The sequence below is a fragment of the Struthio camelus genome, chromosome 2 (genome assembly GCF_040807025.1).
Source record: "Struthio camelus isolate bStrCam1 chromosome 2, bStrCam1.hap1, whole genome shotgun sequence".
NCBI classification, from domain to species: Eukaryota; Metazoa; Chordata; class Aves; order Struthioniformes; family Struthionidae; genus Struthio; species Struthio camelus.
Window position 1 is genome coordinate 69,014,885 of NC_090943.1, and position 22,263 is coordinate 69,037,147.

The following is a 22,263-nucleotide window of genomic DNA, read 5'->3' on the forward strand; positions in this document are numbered from 1 at the left end:
GAAGAGTAAGTGTGACACTGGAGGGAAGGGGGAATAAATAAACAAATAATGCCATAAATTCTTAGTGGCTGTATTGCAAATCTGGAGAGGCAGAGCTGACCTGAGGGTGATTACCATTTCCCCATCACTGTTCTGGTTGAATGAGCTCTAATTTCTCCCTCATTTTTTTCTTTACTTGGTTGGATAGTCACTAAAACCCTCAGAAATTAGTTCTGACGTATCTTGAAAGCTGAACTGCGCTAAGGGCTTAAAAGTTTGATATATTTTAAATAGATATTTGTCTCCAGATAAAATCAAAGCAAGTTAATTCTTAATGTACATATTAACAGGGATTCAGTAAATAAATGTTTGGTAGTACAAGCCACTTGGTTTGCACATGTCCCTAAAATTTTGCAGGCCTTTTGAGGAGGAGCACAAACAAATCATTTGGCTGACCGAAACAGCGGCAAATATAATCTCATCTCTTTACAGGGTAGGCAGCCTTACGAAGTTACTAATTTGAAAGAACTAGTATTTCCAGTTTTAAGTCCTACAGCTTGCATGATATACACAACCAGACTGCAGCAGTGAAGCATCCCTCTCTCTGCTAGCAACTTCGTGAGCCAGGTGACAAGTCAAACAAACCGACATGCTGCGCTGCATATTTCAGATGTAGTGCTGATAGCCTTTTAAAGTAGTTCTAACCCCTTAAAGATGAATGAATGTAATGAATGGCATTGTGCCTGGAATGAGCAACCGCCTTAACAGAAGGAAGGTCAAGTTCTGCCAGGAGGAAGCGAGTAAGATTCCAGCAACATAACTGTGTCCAGCCAAGAACATGAAATTCATTTGTTTTAGTTACATTACAGAAAGGCATGCTCAATACATTGCATATCAAAAACTTAAGTCCTACCTACAACTTCTTCGTAAAATAAAAGTATTTCAAATTTCGATTTATCTTTTCAAGTGCCTAGAAAAAGGTATCTTGCAGGTCGGGAGGGGCAGGAATCAAGGAGCCAGGTGAGGTGTTTTAACTTTGGAAGGAATAGGGTTAAGAACCGTCTTCCTCCCATATTTAACCACATCTGTAAAAATATTCTTCCTAACTACCACCTTGTTCAAAACAGCTCCATTAACTTCAGAAGGGAGTATTTCCAGAAAGTGTTTCAGATATTCAGTAACTGGGCCTTTAAAACATTCCTAAAATTTCAATAAAAAATAGGAAAAAAAAAAAGGTAAGGCTTGATGCTTCTTCCTTTCTGTCCCTACAAGGGCATGGAACTCGGGCATCAAGATTTCTCATGTTCCTCTGCTACTCAGCAGTTAGGGCTAAACGCCCACATGTAAGCGGCATATTTCCGCTCAAAGCACCGACTCTTACAGCAATATATAGTCACCATCCTTCACATACTGTTCCTTCAGTTCAAGCAGCAAGGGGCTGTACCTGTAGTTCTGGACTTGGATGCCACTAGTCACCCAGCCAGAAACCGACAGTAACTTCTTGGAAAGTGAGACCTCTTTTTCTCTTAAGAAAGTATTTGAACAGTCTTTTAATTGTCTAATATACTTTGGCCTGCTTGAAATGCCAGAATTAAGCTTTAAAGGCCATCTTCTATGCAAACCTGTTTGTTGTGTTTATACTAAACCCTACATAAAAACACTCAAAAGTTTATGCATTGCACAGTCAGTTGTTTAAGAGTGGCCTGGGATAATAACAGAGTGTCTGAGTAAATTTTTAGCTTAGCCTCATGCATTTCTAACATCAGAGTGAGGTTTTGGTAATACTTTAAAAAAAAAACTTTTACTCGGGAGAATAGTACTTCATGTGTATTCAGAGACATAATTTTGGTTCCATTTAACTCCTTCTCCTGGATATTCCTTTTTTAAATACTTTTCTATATCAAAGGGTACATAATTTTAGTTAGCATCACAGACAGTTTAAAGAGCATCTTCTGTGGCAGCAGCAGAACTAAAAGCCGAGATGACAAGAAAAGCAAATATATTCAAGTCAAACAAGTGTACAAACTGAAAAATAATGGAATAATTCTACTGCTGAGCTGTATTGAAATATATATTCTATGAATATAAATAAAGCACTAAGATTCAAACAAAATGTTTTTATTACACTAAAATAAGACAAATTTACCATATATGAGCATGCAAATACAGTTTTAAGAAACATGAACTTAGGAGATGTTATTTGCAGAAACGGAAGTTTAGTTGCATTGCTTTGAAATGCATCTGTATAACTTCTGCGAGTGTGTTTTTATCCTGATGCAATATGCCTACACTCGGCCATTCAGTGCTGACCTAGTTTTAAGTACCGACTGTTTCTGTTTCTTCTGTTGACTTCTTGGCAAAGTAGCTAAAGATCAATACTTAAAAACAACAACAACAAAAATACATTCCCGATCAATAACGAGAGAAGCAAGCATTACAAATGTGTCTTGTCTCTCCAAAGCTTTTCTTTCCAGTGTAAATAAGTGTGTGATATTATGCAAATTTGTTCTGCTAAACGCATGACACCGGCAGGTACAAAGTGTGCTTCAGGCAGACTGAATGCTTACTTTATTCCAATTAAATTGACTCTGATGCTAGAATTCAAAATATATTACTCAGGCTGAACATTTTCTTTTTCTGGAAAAGTCTGCTGTTTTAGTTCAATACAAAGAGAATATTTAAGTAGCATATGCTAAAGCCTTTATATTTTCAGGCATCATATCCTTCAGTTTTGCTTAATGTAAAAGCATGTCTGCCAAAAACATAACGCTCTTGCAAAAAAGCTGTCTGTAACTGTTGAGAATAGCCGCAAATAATACAGAAAATAATAATAATATTTAAAATCCTTAAAATGAAACGATGCTCGCGTGTTCTGAAATCAAGAACACAGATTTAAAAACTACTTATAGAAAGAGGTTCAATAACAAACAAAATTCTGAAATGCTAGTGTCTTTCAGCCTAGAAAGAAGTTACCTTGTTTTTTCTACCTAACCCAAACAAACCAGAAACAACAACAAAAAGCTATACGTATTTTCTGTCTGGGCTATAATTCTACTTCATAATGAAGATATGGCTAGTGCTATGATAAAAGTGACTTAAAAAAAAAGAAAAAAAAGCACCAAAAATATCGAAGAGACAAGACACAAGAAATACTACGTCTACATCATCTTACTATCAGATTGCTCTTTATTTCTAAGTTACCTTGAAAGCTGACCTGTCACAATTGTTTGCATTGATTTGAATTACTGCCAAAGATTGTTTGGACAAAGGAAACTGAGCACATTTTCACTAGGAAAACAAAGTTTATGGTAAGTTTATGCACAGAAGCTAGCCAAAACAAAGGTACTCTATTTCTCAGGGAAGCATCTATCTTTACAATAACCTAATATAGGCACTCAGATCCGAAATATTAGCGTCTGCATTAAAAAGAGGATTTTTCCCTGGGAACAACTCCAGGAGAGCTGAGCAGTTCCACAAGCACTAAAGAAAACTGGAATATTTATATAAAGATTGATTAGCTATGAGAAACTGAGGGCTGCAGTTACAAATTCCCCACAAGCAAAAAAAGACTTAATTTGATCTTGTGCTTTTCTAAAGGCCAAAGTTAACGACGCCTTTCATCTAATTTGGAGCACCTTAGTGTAGCAGCCTTCCCCTTGGGTCGGGGCATTCATCCTCTTCCAGAGTGTAATGGTCTTTAAGGCCCCTCTCTCTTTCACACTGAACTGCACCAAATTTGGTTAAAGGATTTAAAGTTAGCATCAGGTGCGAGAGAAAGGAGAGGGACACAGACTTACATGAATTCAAACACAACCTGAGCACATGCGTTACTTCTGCTTCGGAAAGCAGATTGGTCAGAGCTCAGATAGCTGATAATGCTCTTGCTTTCTTCTACTCAGATACTCCACAACCAGCTGTACTGTAGAGCTCCACACTTCGGAAGAGGTCAGGCAATATGTTAAAAGTATCATATGCACATGCAACCTGAAGAACAAACTTATACTTTCCACCACATTAGATATGAAGAGCAGGAATCAGCTCCCAGAGTGCTTCACCTATGCGTTATAAAAACTCCTGTTACCATTCGTTAACTGGTGCACCCTAATGCTACTCAAAACCATATGATCTAAATCCAGCATCTCCTTTCATTCACAGATTTTAGTTGTTTGGACATATAAGAGTCACCCATCTCCCTCTGGCCCTGGAATTAACATAAGGAATACAACATGGGTTGCAGCATTGGAATTGGAAGGCTCAAGCTGACACGTCAGCATGCTGGGTGTTAAAGCCTTTCTCTACTAAAGCATGGGAATTTCTACTGATACAGATATATCTTGCCAGTACAGCCTACAACTGGTGGCTGCCATGACTTTCATCAAGTGACATCTAACAACCAATGCTACTGGAAAACTTTCAGTATATTATGACACTTAAGATCAAAATTAAACCAACACAAAACATGATGGCCTTTCATTCTCATAAACGAATGCAAGAAAAGAAAAAAAACTTATCAGATACACTTTATAACCCACACCACTTGGGAAGACTAATCAAGGCTCAAGTTAAATACCAATTATTAATATCATCTACTATCTAGGATATTATTTCTATTTTCATTATATTGTAAAAAAGGAGTAAAATCTAAAAAAAATTATTTTCAAGAAATCAGCTTCAAGTTTTTTCCATTAATTTCATTGCACATGAAAAGTTTCACTATATAGCATGGAATTTTCATGTTGAGTGATAGTGATTAAAAAGCAGAATCTCTTACAACTCGAACTGAATTCAACTTCCCACAAACTGAATAATCAAAATTAATCTTTCTGAGCTCCAAGTCTGATGGTGGTAGAGGCAGTAAGTTAGGAGTGTTTTTGGTTTTGTTTAGGAATAAAGTTGCCTTTGTTATTATTTATCAGGTGATTCAAGTTTTAAGTGCCCTCAAGCTTTAGGAACCTGTTAAAATGCCAAATGCAAAAGATGAAAGCAGTAGTAGGACAAACCCATTAAAAGAGGAAACAATACAAATGCAGCACTGTCAACAGAAAAGTAAATAGATAGATAAGCTTTCACCAGTGCAGAACGATCCACCTGAGCTTCACTATATGCATTGCTCACTATCTCTTCCCCCCTCCAAACACTGTGTTTAGCCAAACTAAAGCTAAATCCGGGGGAGGGGGGGGAAAATCAATCTCAATTTTTGAAGTAAAAAGAGCAGCAACCCAGCATATCAGCAAGATTTGCTATTACCTCTTTCACTGGCATCATCCACGAGTACGATTTCTTCCAGCATGTGTCGTGGTGACCGGTTTATCACACTATGAACAGTTCGCAGAAGTGTGCTCCAAGCCTCATTGTGAAAAACAATGACAACACTTGTTGTGGGAAGGTTGTCTAGATACACCTTTGTTTTACACCTGTAAACCAAAAAAGACAAATATTTTACAGTTCAGGCCTTAGAATTGCAACATTGATGTGCATTTCCACCTATCAAAACTAACTGTAACATTTATGATATATCAATTGTATGCAAAGTAGGATGAAGAGGCAAACACTGCATATGTATATTTTCATGTAACAAACATACACTCATGTATTCCATCCTATCTTTAAAAATAATCAAAGCTAGAAATGAAAGTAACATTCATACCGTTAACATAGGCACACAATAACAATATTCTTTTCTACCTCTGTTTCGTGAGTTACATCCAAATACACTAATCTGAGCCCTTAATTTAGGTCTACGCTCCCTCAGAGGGAAAAGGGGAAATCTTAGTATTGCAGTGGGGAAGGAGCAGAGGGTAGAGAGATGCACAAGGTAAGAAACGGATAACTTTCAAAGACACAAAACATAAACATAAGTAGCATACAATAAATAAAAACAAATAATTCATGGCTAAAGGAAGAACACAGTTCAGGACACAGTTTACATTTGGAAAAAGCAAAGACTATATGCATACTACTGACAATACTGATGAATCAAGTCTATTTGATGATTTAATGGGTTTCTATTACACAAAGGATCTTTTTCCATCCTATACATGTTGGAGGTGATATAAAAGCTGATCAAATTAAAAATATGCATATATATTCACATTCCAAAGTTCATAGAGAAGACTAAAGGCATAGCTCTCCAAATAGTGCATATATAGGATATTTATGCAAAAAGTTATATATACAGTCCAGATATCCCTTATATAACCAACATTTAATGCTCTCTACAATGCTATTTTAAAAATAAGTGATATTTTCAGCATCTCCTAGGAAAAAAAAAGTACGTTGTTCATAACATACTCTAACAATTCCGAAAATACAATTCTGCTCTGAAAAACAACAACGAAAATTTATTGGTTCTTTGCATAGATCTGCTCTTCCTGCACGTTCAAAATCACACATGGAAGCTTGCATAAAATTTGATGGTACTAAATCCTTTAAGAATCAAAAGGAAACAAAGATATGCAGCTCTCATACACAAGAAAAATATTTAAGAGGAAAAAAATATATTCGTGGAGCTTCATTCCAACAGAAAAGCTTTTACCAGATCCCAAATCACTGAATCAATTCACTACGTAACCTGATCTATATACTATTAAAATATGCTAACAAGATACATATGCTAGTCAAGCCTGCCACCTCAACAGCAGTGGCCCAGTCTGAGGGCCTGAGAAGTATACATCTTCCACCTTTGACATATAAAAAGGAACAACCTGTCAGCATAGGACCATGAAAGCCACATCTATTCTCACCCTGTATTCCTGCGGAAAAGCAGGGAACCCCATGAACATCAGCCAAAGCTGGGCTATCCACCCCTTGAACATATGCATTGTATTTGCTGGAGAACTTGGCCAGGCAGAGAGTTCTTGCAAGTGAGAGCAGCTCACATAACATAGAAGCATTTCAACTCTACAGTAGTGACAGAAGTCCAAGGCGCACCCAAATCCCAGAAAAGGTCAGTGAAGAGCAGGTGTTATTCAAGAAATATCATGAAGAGCTTCTGTGGAATCATATCTCACTTTTGAGATTTGCAACAGCAATACCTTTGAAGGATGAGGCACAATCTGTCTTCAATATTATACTTAACTAGAATTAAGAACAAATTTAATTATTTATCACACAGGAGTGATTGTCACAAAATCTTTGGGGAAGAGCAGCCACATATCCCTGTATTTTCTGATTTAATTCATTTATAAAGAAAACTTGTGCAGTACTACAATTTATAAAGTACTATTTCTGTGGTATCACTTAAATAAAGCATTTCTCAACCAAAATACTATGAATTTCACATTAAAAAAAAATCAGTACTTAAGGAAAAAATTTTTTTTCCTGTTTCTTTACTTGTTCAGTCATTTTCACTACTCTAAACTAAAACAAATTCTCAAATATTTTATTTCTTCTGCAGCATCACTGCTTCCTAGACCGGGAAATAAGTGTCTGATTACGGACCTTCTGCTATAGCAGTAACACAAACCCACTGATTCTTCCTGTCCTTTTTACAGGATATTTGTAGGAAAGTTAAGAGAACTCTAAATTAGCTGATCTCTGTTTAGAGTAATAGAGTAATAATGTTCCTACCTCATTTGACAGGAATCTCTTCCTGAGGTGGCCTGAGGATCCAGCATCGTAAATTGAAATCTGTCACGTCTAGCCTTATCTAGCTTGGTTTTAGAGAAGATTGTATTTTACTGAGTTTAAAAAAAAAAAAAATCAATGAATTGGCATAATAAAAGCTAGCCAAGTGATCAGAGACCACCGTGTTTATAAACCATTTACATTGTTCCAAGTCTAAATACATCGAAACATTTAAGAACTGTTCTTTGAGGGGAAGCCTTGCAGCACTAAGAGGCTTGGAAGGCCTACATGAAGTTGTTGGGAACCCCTCTCGCAGGCCCTCCCACTGCCTGTGTCCTATAGGAGGTGAATATCCTAATTTCCACAACACGATTCGCTGATGAAGCCTATTCTCAACCACCGATATCGAATCCTTTTGGGGTAACAGTTTAAGAGTGATGAAGACTGCCTTATTTTCATGAGCAGGAACGTGACAGTATTTCATAACAAAACTGGCATGGTATTTTTTGAATGCTATTCTTAATAAAGTGCATTTGATTTGATGCTATTCCAGAAAGACTTGTTAATGCAGGCAGGATAAAGGAAAGAATAAATACCGCTATATCTGATTTGTAATGCTCCTTTCACCTCTTTTCCTATACATTCTTTGCATATATTTTTGCACAAACTGTGAATACAAAAAAATAAAAAAGATGTTCATCTTGAAGGTATTAGCAGACACTCCCTCCCCCTTTACTGCCACAGAAACATAAATCAGAAGTGAAACAGAACAGTTGACACCTGTGATTAGAGTACTAGCCTTCTATGTAAACCTCATGTTTTACACTTACCCATAAACGCTTAAATTGAGAGTCTTTTCTGTCTTTTGCTTGAAAAGAAATTTCCCCAGGAAGGGATTATTATAGAATGTAATATACAGCATTAGTTTCAACTACGGGTTATGCAACTTTAATAGCAGAACTGAACCATCAGAGGTATGACACATCCTCAGTATGAATTAGGGAGATTTGAATTTCAATTCACTATTAATACATTATGTTCCTTTTGTTGGATCATACCTCAAACTATTTTCAAATTGACTGCATAATATTAGGAAGGCATACCAGCTTCAGTAATTTAAAACCAAATAGCAGCTGAGAACGTGTACTTCACATGAAATGCATCCTCCTTTCTTTAATCTATGGCAGTCACCATGCAAAACACTGGCTAATGTGGCTCCATATACTATTTAGATTGTGGAAACTCCCAAAAGACATTTAGACATTTTAAATGCAAGCAGGGACTTACTGCCCTATTACCTAAAGACACAGGAAAAAAGTGGGCCAGATTGTTAAAATATGATCAAAACAAAAAGTCTGATTAATCTACATTTCCTCCAGTACATATCCTGTTCAAAACAGTAACGTTTTTATTGTATATCAAGCCTCCTTCTCAGACATCGAAATCCCCAACTTCAGCTTCAATAGTCTCATATTCTTCCCTAATGTTTTATTTCTCGCTTTTATGTAATTGAGAAATAAAATGGAAATTATCCAAGATCTTCAATATACCACCAAAAAAAAGTTTAGAGGGTATACTCTTTAAAGCTGCTTTACAGCAAGCCACAGGACAGTAACAGACACTGTTCAGCTCCTGACCTCTGTAAGATGCTCCTAGAACATGTTCTTCATAGAATTCCACACTGCAATTCTGTTGCATATAATCAGATTGCTTTGGCCAGGTACTGCTTATAGCTACGTGGTTACCCCCAGGTCCACATCTCCTCAAGAGTAAGAGACAGTGCAACGGGTCCTAAATCCTTCATCAACATGAATTCAAATTTTAGGGACTAAATTCAAAAGGAAGGAAGACAGATATATGCATATATGTATATAACATCTTCTAAAGAGGAGTAATGATAACCAGACAAATAAAGGTTGTCCCTAACACCCTGTGACCTGATCTCACAGTTTTAAATATATAAGGGAAGAACAAAAGCAACTGTCAGTTGTGCTATACTTCCTCTTTTACCACATCTTTTTTGCAAAGATGTTGAGTCCTATATAGAAGCTCTACAGATTCTTAGATGGGGGTGTTTATTAAAAAAAAAAAATCTCTTGGGAAATTTTATTCAGTGGATTGTGGATGGCCATTTAATAACAACCTGGTGCCATTTCAAATGCATCTGAAGAGCCTCTGATGAAACTTCTGTCCTTTTCTCTCTTTCACCTCAGGGTACAAATATTTTTGTAATCTCCCCTCTAAACCAACTTAGAGATATTGAGTAAGGCAACTCTGTACAGACAACCTGGTAAGCTGTTAAATCTCAGACTTCATATGCTGTTCCAGCACTATCTTGAAAGGAGAGAAGATAAATCATATCAATTAAATTAACATTCTCATTCTACCAGAGGTAGGAATTTTGGCCAAGGAGTATGAGTTATCATAAAAACTTTCTGAAACTGCATGAACTAAGCCTACATTTCAAGCTCCTACTTGATGGTGCCAAGTAATGGCCAACCAGGGCACTTCTGTTTGATTAAAAAAAAAAAAAAAACCCAAAAAGTAGTTCGGATGACCCTGCTTCCAAAAGGTCATATAATTACTTTCCATCTATGCTAAGAAATGTTTGGTACACAAAATCTACATTTTGTTAATGTTCTATCCACCCATTCCACAAATAAGCAGCCACAAAGAAAATGATATTAGGTGCTCCACGTTCATTTCTGCAGAATACAAAATAAAACAAAGAGTAACAGAGAATTTTGTCTTCAATTAGATGCAAAAAGTACTATTCTGAACAGTTCAAGTCCTTACAAAAGGCAGGTTTTCCGAGTCGTTTGAGTAGTATTCATGATGCTATCACAGCATAACAGAGAGAAACACACCACTGTTACTGCCTCTGGACAGTGCACCAAGCTTTCAGTGGCAGATTGCCTAATGCCACCGGTGGCAAGACTCAAGCCATTGTGATTTACAGAAGCTTGTTCTTCTCTAGACCCTTGAAGCACTATCTATGCCTGTGCCTTCATGTTAATAGAAGGGTTTGGAGTAGAGCACTGGATAGACAGAAATTTCATGTCCAAATGCTGGTAAAGAAACAGCTCATTCCTTTAAAATACAGTAAGCTAAATATCAAAGCTTCTATACAATAGATTCACAACTGCATCCTAGGCAGATAAAACAGATTTTAAAAACCTCTTCAGCAAGGACAGGAGCATACATTACACTGCACAAGAAATCTGCTGAGGTGGTGGGAACAGGAGCACCTCCATTTTGTGATTTCTGCATCACCAGAGCTGTTTACTCTCAACTCTGCTTCACATCTGGCAAAACTGGAATCCTCTCTTCTCTCTCATGCTGATGGAGGAATGAGAAAACTGTATTTCACTGTCACATAGACAGAACAAACCTATGAGGAGATCTTACAAGATGTTTCATTTGAATTCCTCAGAAGTTGAAATTCTTCTGATACCTCTCCTGCTCTGCTCATTGCCTGACCCAGAGCTCAGCAAGGCCAGCACACCCTAATCGTCCATCCCTGAGGCACACAAATGCCAGAAACTCAACACCCCACCAGTCGCCATCCTAACGCCACCTTCTTCAGCTTACTATTAGGACTTCTACGCACACTCCAAAAATTACCTCGAAAATGTAACCGTACAGTCAGTCATCTTATTACAGGATAACGCTTGGTATTTTATCAATACCTTGAAATGAATTACACTCAATACCTTGTATTTACAGTTCAATTTAATTTAGACACGTTTCCTAAAACCCAAGAATGAGCGCTACAAGCAATACTGTTGTACCTTAAAAGTCAAATATTTAAAATAAAGTTAGCCGTGATCAGTCTTCACATCTTTCAAAGTCATGCTAAAGCATTTCTTAAAGTAATGCAGTAAAGCAGGATTTAATATCCTGATAAATCTTACACACTTTTTTGTTCTTTTTTTCCCCTCTATGAAACAAAAGGCTACAGGTAGAAGTCTTACAGGAAATCAATTGCATACTACCGTAATGCTTTTGTAGTGAGAAACAACAAGGAAAAGCTTCTTCATTGAGATATAACACTAAAACTGTTTTTTTAGGTCATTTTGGGGGGAAGATGAGATATTTATATTTTGCATTAGAAATAAATCCTAAATTCCTAGATGTTACAGAACAGATCTCTACATTTTCCTCACAGACAAGTGAAGAGAAGACAAGTAACACTGGAATACTTTTTTTTTTTTTCTTAAATATGGAGTTGTCAAAATGAACTCACTCATGTTTATCTAAATAAAAAAAGAAATCTAGTAGACTTAGGCACTAGCTGAGTTATGATTTGCTATATCTGAGGTAAGCTTTATGCCTAAATTCCATCCGCTTTTCCTGGGAACAAGACATGACCAATACAGTAATTTCAAAGGGCACAAAAACATTAATAGCCACAAAACTCATATGCAACCTTTATTTCCCACCCAGTGCGCATAACCCAGCGCATTCTGATAAAGCGCAATGCAAGCCAAAGCATCCACTGCGTGCCACACAGCTCAGTTGGGCAACCTCACTAGAGCTCAGACCAGAGCTGGTATGAACAGTGTGATATTGCAGTACTGATGGGTTTTAGGAAGCTGCGCTATGAACAAAAGACTGGAGGAATATTTATCACCTTACGATTTAGTCCAATCTTGATTTTGCAGGCTATAAATAAGTTATAAATAAACGTTGCAGCTATAAGTAAATCACATCCCAGAACCTGGATTATTCTTTTGTCAAATTTAAAAGTCTTACTGAAAATCACATCAGACCTAAAGTTTTGAGGAAATACCATATAGCGCAGCCCCTATAATAAAGCTGTTTAACATCAGCGATTCAATACAAATAGTTAATAACACATGTATTAATATACATTGAAGTCTATTTGGGAAGTAAGCAATAGCATCCTTAAACTTCAAAAATGCACATTTATTTTCCACTGAGGTTACCAAAGGTAATGCAAGATTGCTAGAGAAAAAGAGTCTTAACTCCTGCCGTGAAACCTCAGGCTTTAACTAGTGATATCTGGCGAATCTTGCTGCAGCACCATAAAATGTCAGCACTCAGCTGTTTATCTGTCCACTTGCCAAAAGTTACAGTCTGCAGTAAAGTTAAAGGAAGGTAACAAAGCTGCGGCACAGCTATACCCAATGCAAAGTCTACTTTCTGCTTCAACCATGGATGAAAGCAGGTCTGAAATAAGACTCTGGGAGACTCTGCTGAAGCAGCTGAAATTGAGCTGTATTTCCTCCCTCATCTCTGCTACAGAGGTGTTAAACCTCTGACTGACGTGTTAAAACGCTATAGCCTTACGACACTTTGTTTCTGGTGAACAATGATTTAGTCTTTCCTGGAGATCATCAGCAGTCTCATGATACCGTTATAAACAAGGACATTAACAAAGCTGATTCCAACATAAATATCAAGAATACACAAAGCCTACTGCACGCAGATTGTAGACAATCTGCGCTGGAAAAACATTTCATCTTCACAGAGAACCAGCACAGCTAAAAGAGCTAAAAGCAATACTTCTGAGAAAGAGGGAATCACTGAATACCATAATAAGCCAAACCTCTTTTCAATACACTCAACTTTGCAATCTACCACAGTTGTAATTTGGGGCCACACAAAAAGAAAGCACTGCAGAGAAGTTTGCAGCAAAACTTCACACTACTCCTGAAGAAAGCCTCTTCCTCCAATCAAATCAGAACAATTTGTTTAAACACAAACAAACAAAACAGGTCTTTAATTAATATGACAACTACAATTCATCTTTCTTAACAGGTGACCTGAATGCAGGCAAATCCTTTCTTCTGATTTAAACATTTCCATCCAGCCTGCTGAAACGTCTGCCTTCAAGAGTATTATGCTAATTTACCTGACATCAAGAGTATGAAATTTTCCTTTCTTCTGATTTCAAAGATTTGGATATAAGAAAGGTCGCATTATCTCATGATTCAAGTAGAAATCTTCTTTAGACCCTGGAAACAAAATCCAAAATGGGCCTTAAAACCATTGTGGTTACAGAATTCAAGCAGAACGTCACAAAAATAATTACCTGCAATTGACTACTTTTCCTATCCTGAAAGGGATAAAAGAAAGCATCTTTGGATAAAAACAAAAAGAATTGTGTCCTCCAGAATTGAAAAAAAATCAACCTTATGATCTCTTGCCAAATTATTTTGCATACTTAACCTATCAATTTGAATAATATATGAATATATATGAATAATATATGGCTGCTCATCCAAAATGGAAGACAGTTGTAACCAAGAATGAGATCGCCAACTGTATAGAAAATAGTTTAAAGGCAGTAAGCTGATTTTTAAAGCATTTTTATTATTGTTATTACTTTCTCTAGGAAAAAGATTTACACCCAATTTCTTCTGGCTAGCGCATTAAATCAACATGAGCAAGAAAACTTCCAAATACTGATTATGCACTAGCCCAGTAATAAACTGCATGCAACAGAAAAGTCAGATGAAAAATGTTCCTGCTTTGAAAGAGAACTGTCAAGCTTCAAGCCTCGCCTGCTTTCAGACTTCCAGCACGTCAGTGCTGAAAGGTACATTGCTAGTTACCAGATCAGCAGATTTCCTCTCCAGATCCCAGGTAAATTAACAGTCGGGATTTCTAGCTTGTGACAATCAATGAAGTGTTAAATAAGCTTTGTTCTTTTTGATTTTCTGCTACATCACCACAGCCTGAGCTTAACAAATATCAAAAGTTCACAAAATGTACCACAATTTAGGGACCTATTTAAATCCCCGTGACCACTTAACACGCTCTTTCTATAATGAAGTGGGTTTTTTCATATTCTGCCTAATCATGTGCAACCGCAGGCTGCTGCCAAAAGCAATGATCCCACTTTCCATCATCCCAGTTCTGTCCCATCCTCTCCTTCGCATCAGATCTGGCAATCATACAGCTGCTGGGTGTGTTCATTCATTTTGCTGATCCAACAGAATACACTTTTTTCCCCTTTTTGGTGTGCAAGTCTGTTCAGTTCGATTGGATCGGCACCAAGAGAAAAGACTTCTCCTTTTGGCTGCTGGCTACATTTACACCAGATTAGATGTAATTTGAAATGACTCTCTTAGCTCTTCTCCTGAATTAATTAGCATAATTAAAATGAAGAAGAGCACACCTTTGAGGTATCACATAGAGTTAAATCCTTCAAGTGTTGCCACCTAAAAAATTGCCGTGAACCTCAACATATTTAAGCATACTCAAAGAGTATACTACCGCATATGTGCCTTTATTAGTCCTACCATGCATAGATTTATTCAAATAAACTATTTTCCTCACACAGTGATTGTGTAAATTTGATCAATTTGTGTCTTATTATGATTCAACTGTAATAACTTAAAGTATACAAGCAAACCTTTGTAGTCAAAACAATTTACGGTTTGAGAAGTGTAAATTCTAATATATTCTCACATGCATATTTCAGGTTTCAGATTGACAATACATTGTTAAGCATATGTTTGAAAAGCAGATTTCAGTCACGTAACTGGAAAGCACTATACTGTGTCATGTAATTAACAGTATCTGATGCTCCTGAAAGCCTAGAACTAAATACAGTTCTTTGTAAGTAAGAAAATTATAAAATAGGAGTTAGTCATATGAGATGCTTACTCAAAAAGGAGCCCATCATAAACGCTATAAACTCCACTATATTTGTGTAAGTTAGATTTAGAAGAATGGCTTTTAGCAAGAAAAAAGTCTACTTCCTCCTGATGGTCAAAATAAGCTTGAAGGCAGGAACTGAGTAGGGTAGCTTGACCGAGCAAAAAAAAAAAAAAAAAAAAATCCTTCAATAACAACTTAAATCGACCACATTACTGCACTGGTTAAACCCCAATATCTTGGAGATCTGCATCTTAACTTTCTATTAAATTGCTGACATCACAAAACTGTATGAATTTAAATCCAGTTCAAACGCATAGGATCATCGTTTAAAAACTCTGGTTATATCTTAACATTATCCGCACCACTCAAAAGCTAACATACACATTCTTCCTTAGTACAGACAGTTTGGGAAGAGGACAATTAAAACATCCCATATGTTATGCGCGACTGAGACATAGCAAGACTTCTAATACCCTTCATTTTGATAGCATTGTACTGATTCAGGAACAAAAAGGCAAAGACGACCTTTTTTACTGAGCTCTACAAAACCTGTAGCCTTGGAGAACGGGGTGCAAAGGTAGCCTAAGCTATCCACACACCGCCCAGTGCTGCTGGTCTGCTCTGCAAAGGCCACCAGCTCTCAAATAAATCTCACCCCGTAAGACATGACAGCCTCCTAGCTTGGTGCCACAAGCTCAAGTCAGGACCAGAGCTTACACAACACTGCCTGTCTATCTCAGGCAAGCCTCCATTGCTCCCAACCATGACCACTGGGGCCTGAAAAAGAAGAAACTCTTATGGATGCTCTTTTGCAGTGCAAAGGAGCCAGAACTGGTAGTAAACTCTCATTCCAGGGACCTAAATGACTTCCTTAAATTTTTTATATGCTGTACAAGTAACAATGAACAGAGGCCTGACGACCTCATCCTTAGCACACGGTACTTATTCTCCATTTTACAAAGCGGTTTCAAAGTTACCTCAAGCTGACTGAGAGCAGAACCAAGTCATGTGACATGTACAAATTTCACACATTCAACCATACTGCTTTCCAACCTGAATACCAACGTAAGACACACACACACAGCTAAACACCTATTTCAGTCATTGACACCTATGACACCTATTTTAGTCATTGCCTCCCTATTATTCAGCAAAACCAAGGCAAGGCTCTAGTGTCCTTAATCACCAATCTTTGCTGCCATGTTAAGCCCACAGCTGCATATTTCCTGGCAAGAGTGAATCAACTCCCACTTTGACGACTGATTCACAAACCAGAATAAGACATGCTTACAAGAAATATTCTGTTAACAACTTAAGAGCAATCTACCAGCCCCAGCTGCTTGATCCCCCGCAATAACATTCCTTTCAGAGGTCACAGCCCTGTCAGTGCTATCACTTTGCTTGTCTAACGTGCCCCAGTCCAGAGCTGTGGAAGAATCCAGGTGGAAAAAACAAAAACAAAACAAAAAAACACTTTCCAGCCTGACAAACTTCCAGTTCATTTTTTTTTTCCTGTTAATCAAGTCATTTAATTGGGACAACTAGAAGAATAGGTGCAATAACGTTCCCTCTTGCAGATACAGAATGACTAGGAATTCAGGCGTATCTCAACATTTTAAAAGCATTTATATGCCTAAACAATTTTGCACCAAATAATATAAACCTATTAATATATCTGAGGCACTGCTCAACAGAACAGAGCTTTAAACGTCTGCAGACCTGTGAAACTGAGGAGTTCGCCGGAGCTGGGGAAGCGCCTAATAGTTATTAGAACAGCTTGCGTTTCCGTTCTACTAAGAAAAAAGCTCTTGGCCAAAAAATTAAACTTGATATCCCAGCTGAGTCATCTATAGAGACTGAACTCCGAACATCCAGATGCAGAAGTGCAAGCTAGAAGGTTGCACATACTGATTACGGCAGTAGCCACCTCAAGACTCCACAGGACTGAGCAGGGACATAAAGCCATGACTGCCTTCACAGAGATTACAACGTTTTGGTAGAACTAACAAATAACATGAATGATAACGTAGACTATTTCACAAAGCCGCTCTCCAGCGGTCAGGTTATGTCAACACCACTAAATATGTACGGCAAATTGGTCCTGGCACATCTAATTTCACCAGCCTTTCAATGGTTAACCGACTTTTGTATTTCAAAAGAACCGACGTGGTTGGAGAACTGCAGAGTCAAAATAATCCCATCTCCTCCCATGCTGCATTTTAGGAATTAACTCACCAAACCTATGAAATAAATAATTACATGGCTGAATAGCTTAGTCAGCCCCTGAACATATCCCACTTCTCCAAAACCTTGACTGAAAGTGCTATCGACAGCTGCACTGTAAAGCGCACAGAAACGGCTAGAGTTACCCCTCCTCCCTCTCCTAAAACTATTCCCATATTAGCAGGGATTTAGATAGCACAAGAAAAAAATCCTGGCTAAGCAGTTATAGCAGAACTAACTCTGCTAACACAGCAGAAAATGCTTCTAACCATGTGAATATTTTGACTACTGAGAGAAATAATTTCATATGACATATCTGAGCATATCTACAATTCTCACAATTCTGAAAACAGCGGCAGTTTTCTTTAAAAGTAGCATTAACCTAGAGGTACAGATTAAAATAATTTTTTTGCATTGTAAATACAGTAACATTTAGATTTGCTTGAGAAATGTTAGCATACTTCCTAACTTCCTAATTACCACAAACTTTTGGAGTAAATACTGAAAGGATCACAAAAGGAAGAGCTTTTGGAAACAATTATTCTTCCAAAATCTCTTAAAAACTCACAGAGCAAGTGAATGTCAAAACTGTTGGCCTTAAAACATAAAAAAAGGAAATCCATCTCTGTTCCAAGTTATTATTCAAGATTTTACTCTCCAATTCAATTTCTATTCATATAGCATTGTAATAGTATTTGTATCTATACAAGTGTAAAAGATGAACAAATGCAACACTTAACTAAACTTACTGATAAAGTATAAGGCATATCCTACTGCAAAACATAATTATAGAACAAGTGTGCAAAAGACAGAAAAGTTCCAATAGCTCAATTTGACTTGAAAATTGTAATTTGATTTCTCTGTGAAAGCTTGAGTGGCACTTAAGGATAGTTATAATACTTTGTAACTATTTCTCTTTCCATTTGTGGCCAATTCAAAAGTAGATTTTATAAAGCTGACAATTACAAATATCTAAGGCAACTTTTGACATCCACCCATAAGGAATTATATTTCTTAACTTTATACCCAAACTAGAAAATGGTGCAATAAATACATCCAAGTTTTCCACTATTAGTGTGGATAAGCAAGAGGTGTTCTTTAGTCATCTCCTTACTTACAGGATCATAATGAAAAATTGCCCATACTTACCTTCCAAATAAATTAACTGTTATAATGACTATTTTCCCAAAGTTGTGTTATTTCCTTCCATTCTGCTCCTCCAGAAAAAACATACAGAAATCACCCCAATTAGCATTTCAGCTTTACTAAAAGTCTCAAAAGAAACTCATGATCTCCCTTGCAGCTAAAACAAGTTTCAAATGCTAACTAGAAGTCCTTAACCAGTGGTAATCATCACTATAGAATAAAAAATTGTCTCTTTACTATAGAGAACATGGTAACAGGGGTGGATACTACATATAAATCTGTATGCAGGCCAAGAGAGATCCATTGCCAAGTTATAACCATAATAAGAACAATAACGTGCGAGACGGGAAAAGCAGGATATAACTATGTTGCACACTTTTACATATGCAGAGGGGAGAAAAAAAACTGTCAGTTTCCAAAAAAACCCTCAAAGTTCTTGCTTTGCGTTCTTCCACTAAGAAACACATAAGCAGCAAATGCAAAATCTGACAAACAATAACTCTGCAAGTCAATTGAAAAATCCCATTCATTCAAACCTACAAAGTCATACATTTAACAATAAACGTGTCTCAATATCAAAGTTTATTAATAAAAAAAACACTAACGCTGCCAGAACTCACACACTATGCCCATTACTGGCACATACGCTGAAGGTACATACGAACTAGATCTTTAAACATGAAGTAGTCAGGGCTTTTTCTCCTTCCTCTTCACATCATTTTCTGAGGTAGGAAATGAAAACAAATAATCCAGCAGCTAGGCCTTGTGTATAGGGCAGCAGCAAGCTGAGCTTCTCAGGAAGAGGAGTTTGTATAGCGTCCAATTCTTGCGGAAGAGCGAAGGTAATTGATTGGGGAAAATCTTATTTCATGAGCTCTATTTAACATGAAGGTCCCTGTTGTTAGCCAGGCCAGGAGGATGGTTGGGAGTGGTGACCTTGCCAGGGTAGCGCCAGGAGTGTAAAGCAACTGTAGTTTTCATTAAAGCAAGGCTATGCTATTCTTTTTAATTACTCATGACTCAAAAAACTCTGAAAGGATCAATATTTCAGAGGCAAGATCAAAAATATAAACTAGACAGATATTAGAGAAAAATATGTAATCTAAATGAGGCTGTGCACATTTCATTAGGTATTTCTTTTTTCTTGTCATTACACCTTTTCTATTTCATACAATGCAGAATAGTCTGCCTCATTATGAATAAAGCATGAACTTTTCAAATAAGCAATTATTATTGATATACCAAACCTTAGATAATTTTGTTTTCCCCTCAATCAATTAAATTTCTATTCCCTGAACAGGCTTTATATTTGTAATCAGATTCATAGCAAATAATGCTGAAAAAATAGTTTATTCTACACAATCTTATTTTACAAGCAAGTATCACACATGCAGGAAATCCTCCTACTTCTCACTTTGACATTAGTATCTTGCCGAACTGAACTCTTGCTTTGGATAACTCTTTGCATTCTCTTTATTTATGTAGAGTACATCTTTAATATAAGGTACTTACCCTTCTAACCTGACATCAGGTAAAGATCTGTTGAGTGCAATCAATTCACTTGCCATTAAATTAAATTGATTGATTTTAAACATTTCTTTCATTTTTTCTTGCTCCTCTTTTGGAATGACCACAGGCTTCCCCATCTCTCCAGGTCCTTCATGTGGTTTTTGTATGGGTTCTGGAACTAAGAGCAAAAACATTAAAATGCTAGTGACACTACTTTTACGCTTGCTTTTGTTTATTATATTTCATTTTGTATATTAGGAGCGTTCCTGTTTAAAATGGAGTTTTAAAAATATCAATTTTTAGAAGTACAAAAAAAATCTTTATATTGGGAAATTTAACAAAAGTTAAGTCTTACTCTCGGACACCACAATTTCAGTTGGAAAAGCCCTAAGGAGTTATATCTATCCATCATCAGCTTCTAATCAGTTTTACTATGCTTTTAAAATGCTGGAACAACAGACATTTATATCCCAAGTTGGTTCCTGCACACAAAAGCTTTCAGGAAAAGTTGCATTCTCATCTACAACAATTTTAGTTAAAATTAATCAATCTAAAAATAAAATTGTAACTTTTAATATATTTCCATATTTCTTATTTTGACAAACTGTAAATGCCAATGTATTATTCTAAAATCATTTCTCTCAGTTTTACTAACATTTTTACTTAATATAATTGCATTTCAGGGTTGAATGTTAATATCTGATCATCAGTAGAAATAGTAACACAAACACTTGACATTTTTTAAAAAACAAATTGTTAAATACTAAATATCTGTCCAAATTGCTGAAGGAGAAGAAAGAGAAAATAAATTCAGATTCTTGAAAACGTTTTTACAAACAAAAGAAATGAAAACACAAAATGCTAAAACCAACCTCTGATATGTTATATATTCTTTGCAAATAAATTGACTTTTCTCCTGAATGGAAATATTTTAAACACACAAGTAATGAATTCAAAATATTACTACTTTACCAATTCAGCACAAAAAAAAAAAATTAAAGGAACTAAATAGAGGAGTAGGACATATTTTAAAATATAGGCACCAAAGCCCTCAGTAATATGCCTAAATTGAAATTATCTTCAATCATGTACTAGGACAGCATATTGTAATTATAAGTTTATGCCAAAAAACAAACAGGCATGTAAAGCATTTAAAAAAAAAAAAAAAAAAAAAAGCCCAAGCCTTCCATCTTTTCCAAAAGACTGAAAACTCCAAATACATACTTACTAATAAATGAAACATTTTGCTAGTTTGCATTTAACATTAAACAGTTAAAACCATAATGTCTTCCATACGAGCAACTTTCATTTTCCAGTATCTGAAGCACCTGTACTGGCAAACCAGCAACATTTAAACAGAGAAAGTCCTCCCACTGTGGTGGTGCTTTCTTTTAACCACGGAGCTCCCTTCGACTGTAAGTTGATCCGTGCATTACTAGAGGTTGCTTTCCAGGCAATCATATATGGAAGATTTTGACAAAAAATCAGTATGTCCAAGTAGATCCCGAGTAGACTGATTTAAAGCACTTGTTTTAACTATAGTGTGAAGTGAGCAAGCACAAAGGCCTATTTTAAAGTCCAGTTTGCATCTTTACCTCATAAAGGAAGTACACGTTGAACCTCACTGTTTCGAAAGTTGGTAAGTTTTGACACTTTTAAGTGCATAGCCTTTTAAATTAGAATTTGTGCTAATTTTTGTTAATTAGCATAAAATAATGGTATATAATTGGACAATTATTTAGGTTTAAATTTATATATTCAGCTTATTTTTAACTTCACTATACTAGGTTATCATAAATCACTTTTTCTTAAATTTCAGAGCAATTAGCATGTAGGTACAATTGGATAGAAAATAATTAAATGAGTGCTTAACAGAATTTCAATAAAAGTTACCAGAACATGGCTATACATAAAAAAATAAAACTTGGTAAATTTATTCACCATGTTTTTCAGTATTCTCAAGAGAGAACATTCTTTCCTATCATACTTGTATTTGTGATTTAGAAGAAAAGACTTTTTAAATATTTAAATTTCCAATTGTTTTCTTAACTTTGAGTAAACTAGTTATTAAACTGAATAGTTAATTTAACTGAAAACTCTAATCTTCCCGATTAGCAGATATTGCTGAGCAGTTCAGCAGCTCCTTCAGCACATCAGTGACCTAGATCCAGGTATGCAGCTATCAACTTTCACCAGCTCACTACTTTA

At 36.3% G+C, this 22,263-nt stretch overlaps 1 protein-coding gene across 7 annotated transcripts in view; it reads right to left on the reverse strand.

The window, feature by feature from the left end:
- The window catches only part of GALNT1 (polypeptide N-acetylgalactosaminyltransferase 1), a 95,485-nt gene that overhangs the window by 19,587 nt on the left and 53,635 nt on the right, over positions 1–22,263 (reverse strand). For 6 of the 7 annotated variants that reach the window (XM_068936182.1, XM_068936181.1, XM_068936185.1 and 3 more), the window contains 2 exons: positions 20,059–20,233; positions 5,227–5,393 (listed from right to left, as the gene is read on the reverse strand). In XM_068936182.1, the coding sequence (XP_068792283.1) occupies positions 5,227–5,393; positions 20,059–20,233 (342 nt within the window). Of the gene's footprint in view, positions 1–5,226; positions 5,394–13,423; positions 13,528–20,058; positions 20,234–22,263 lie in introns of those variants that run through there. The other variant, XM_068936186.1, reaches the window with a different exon arrangement.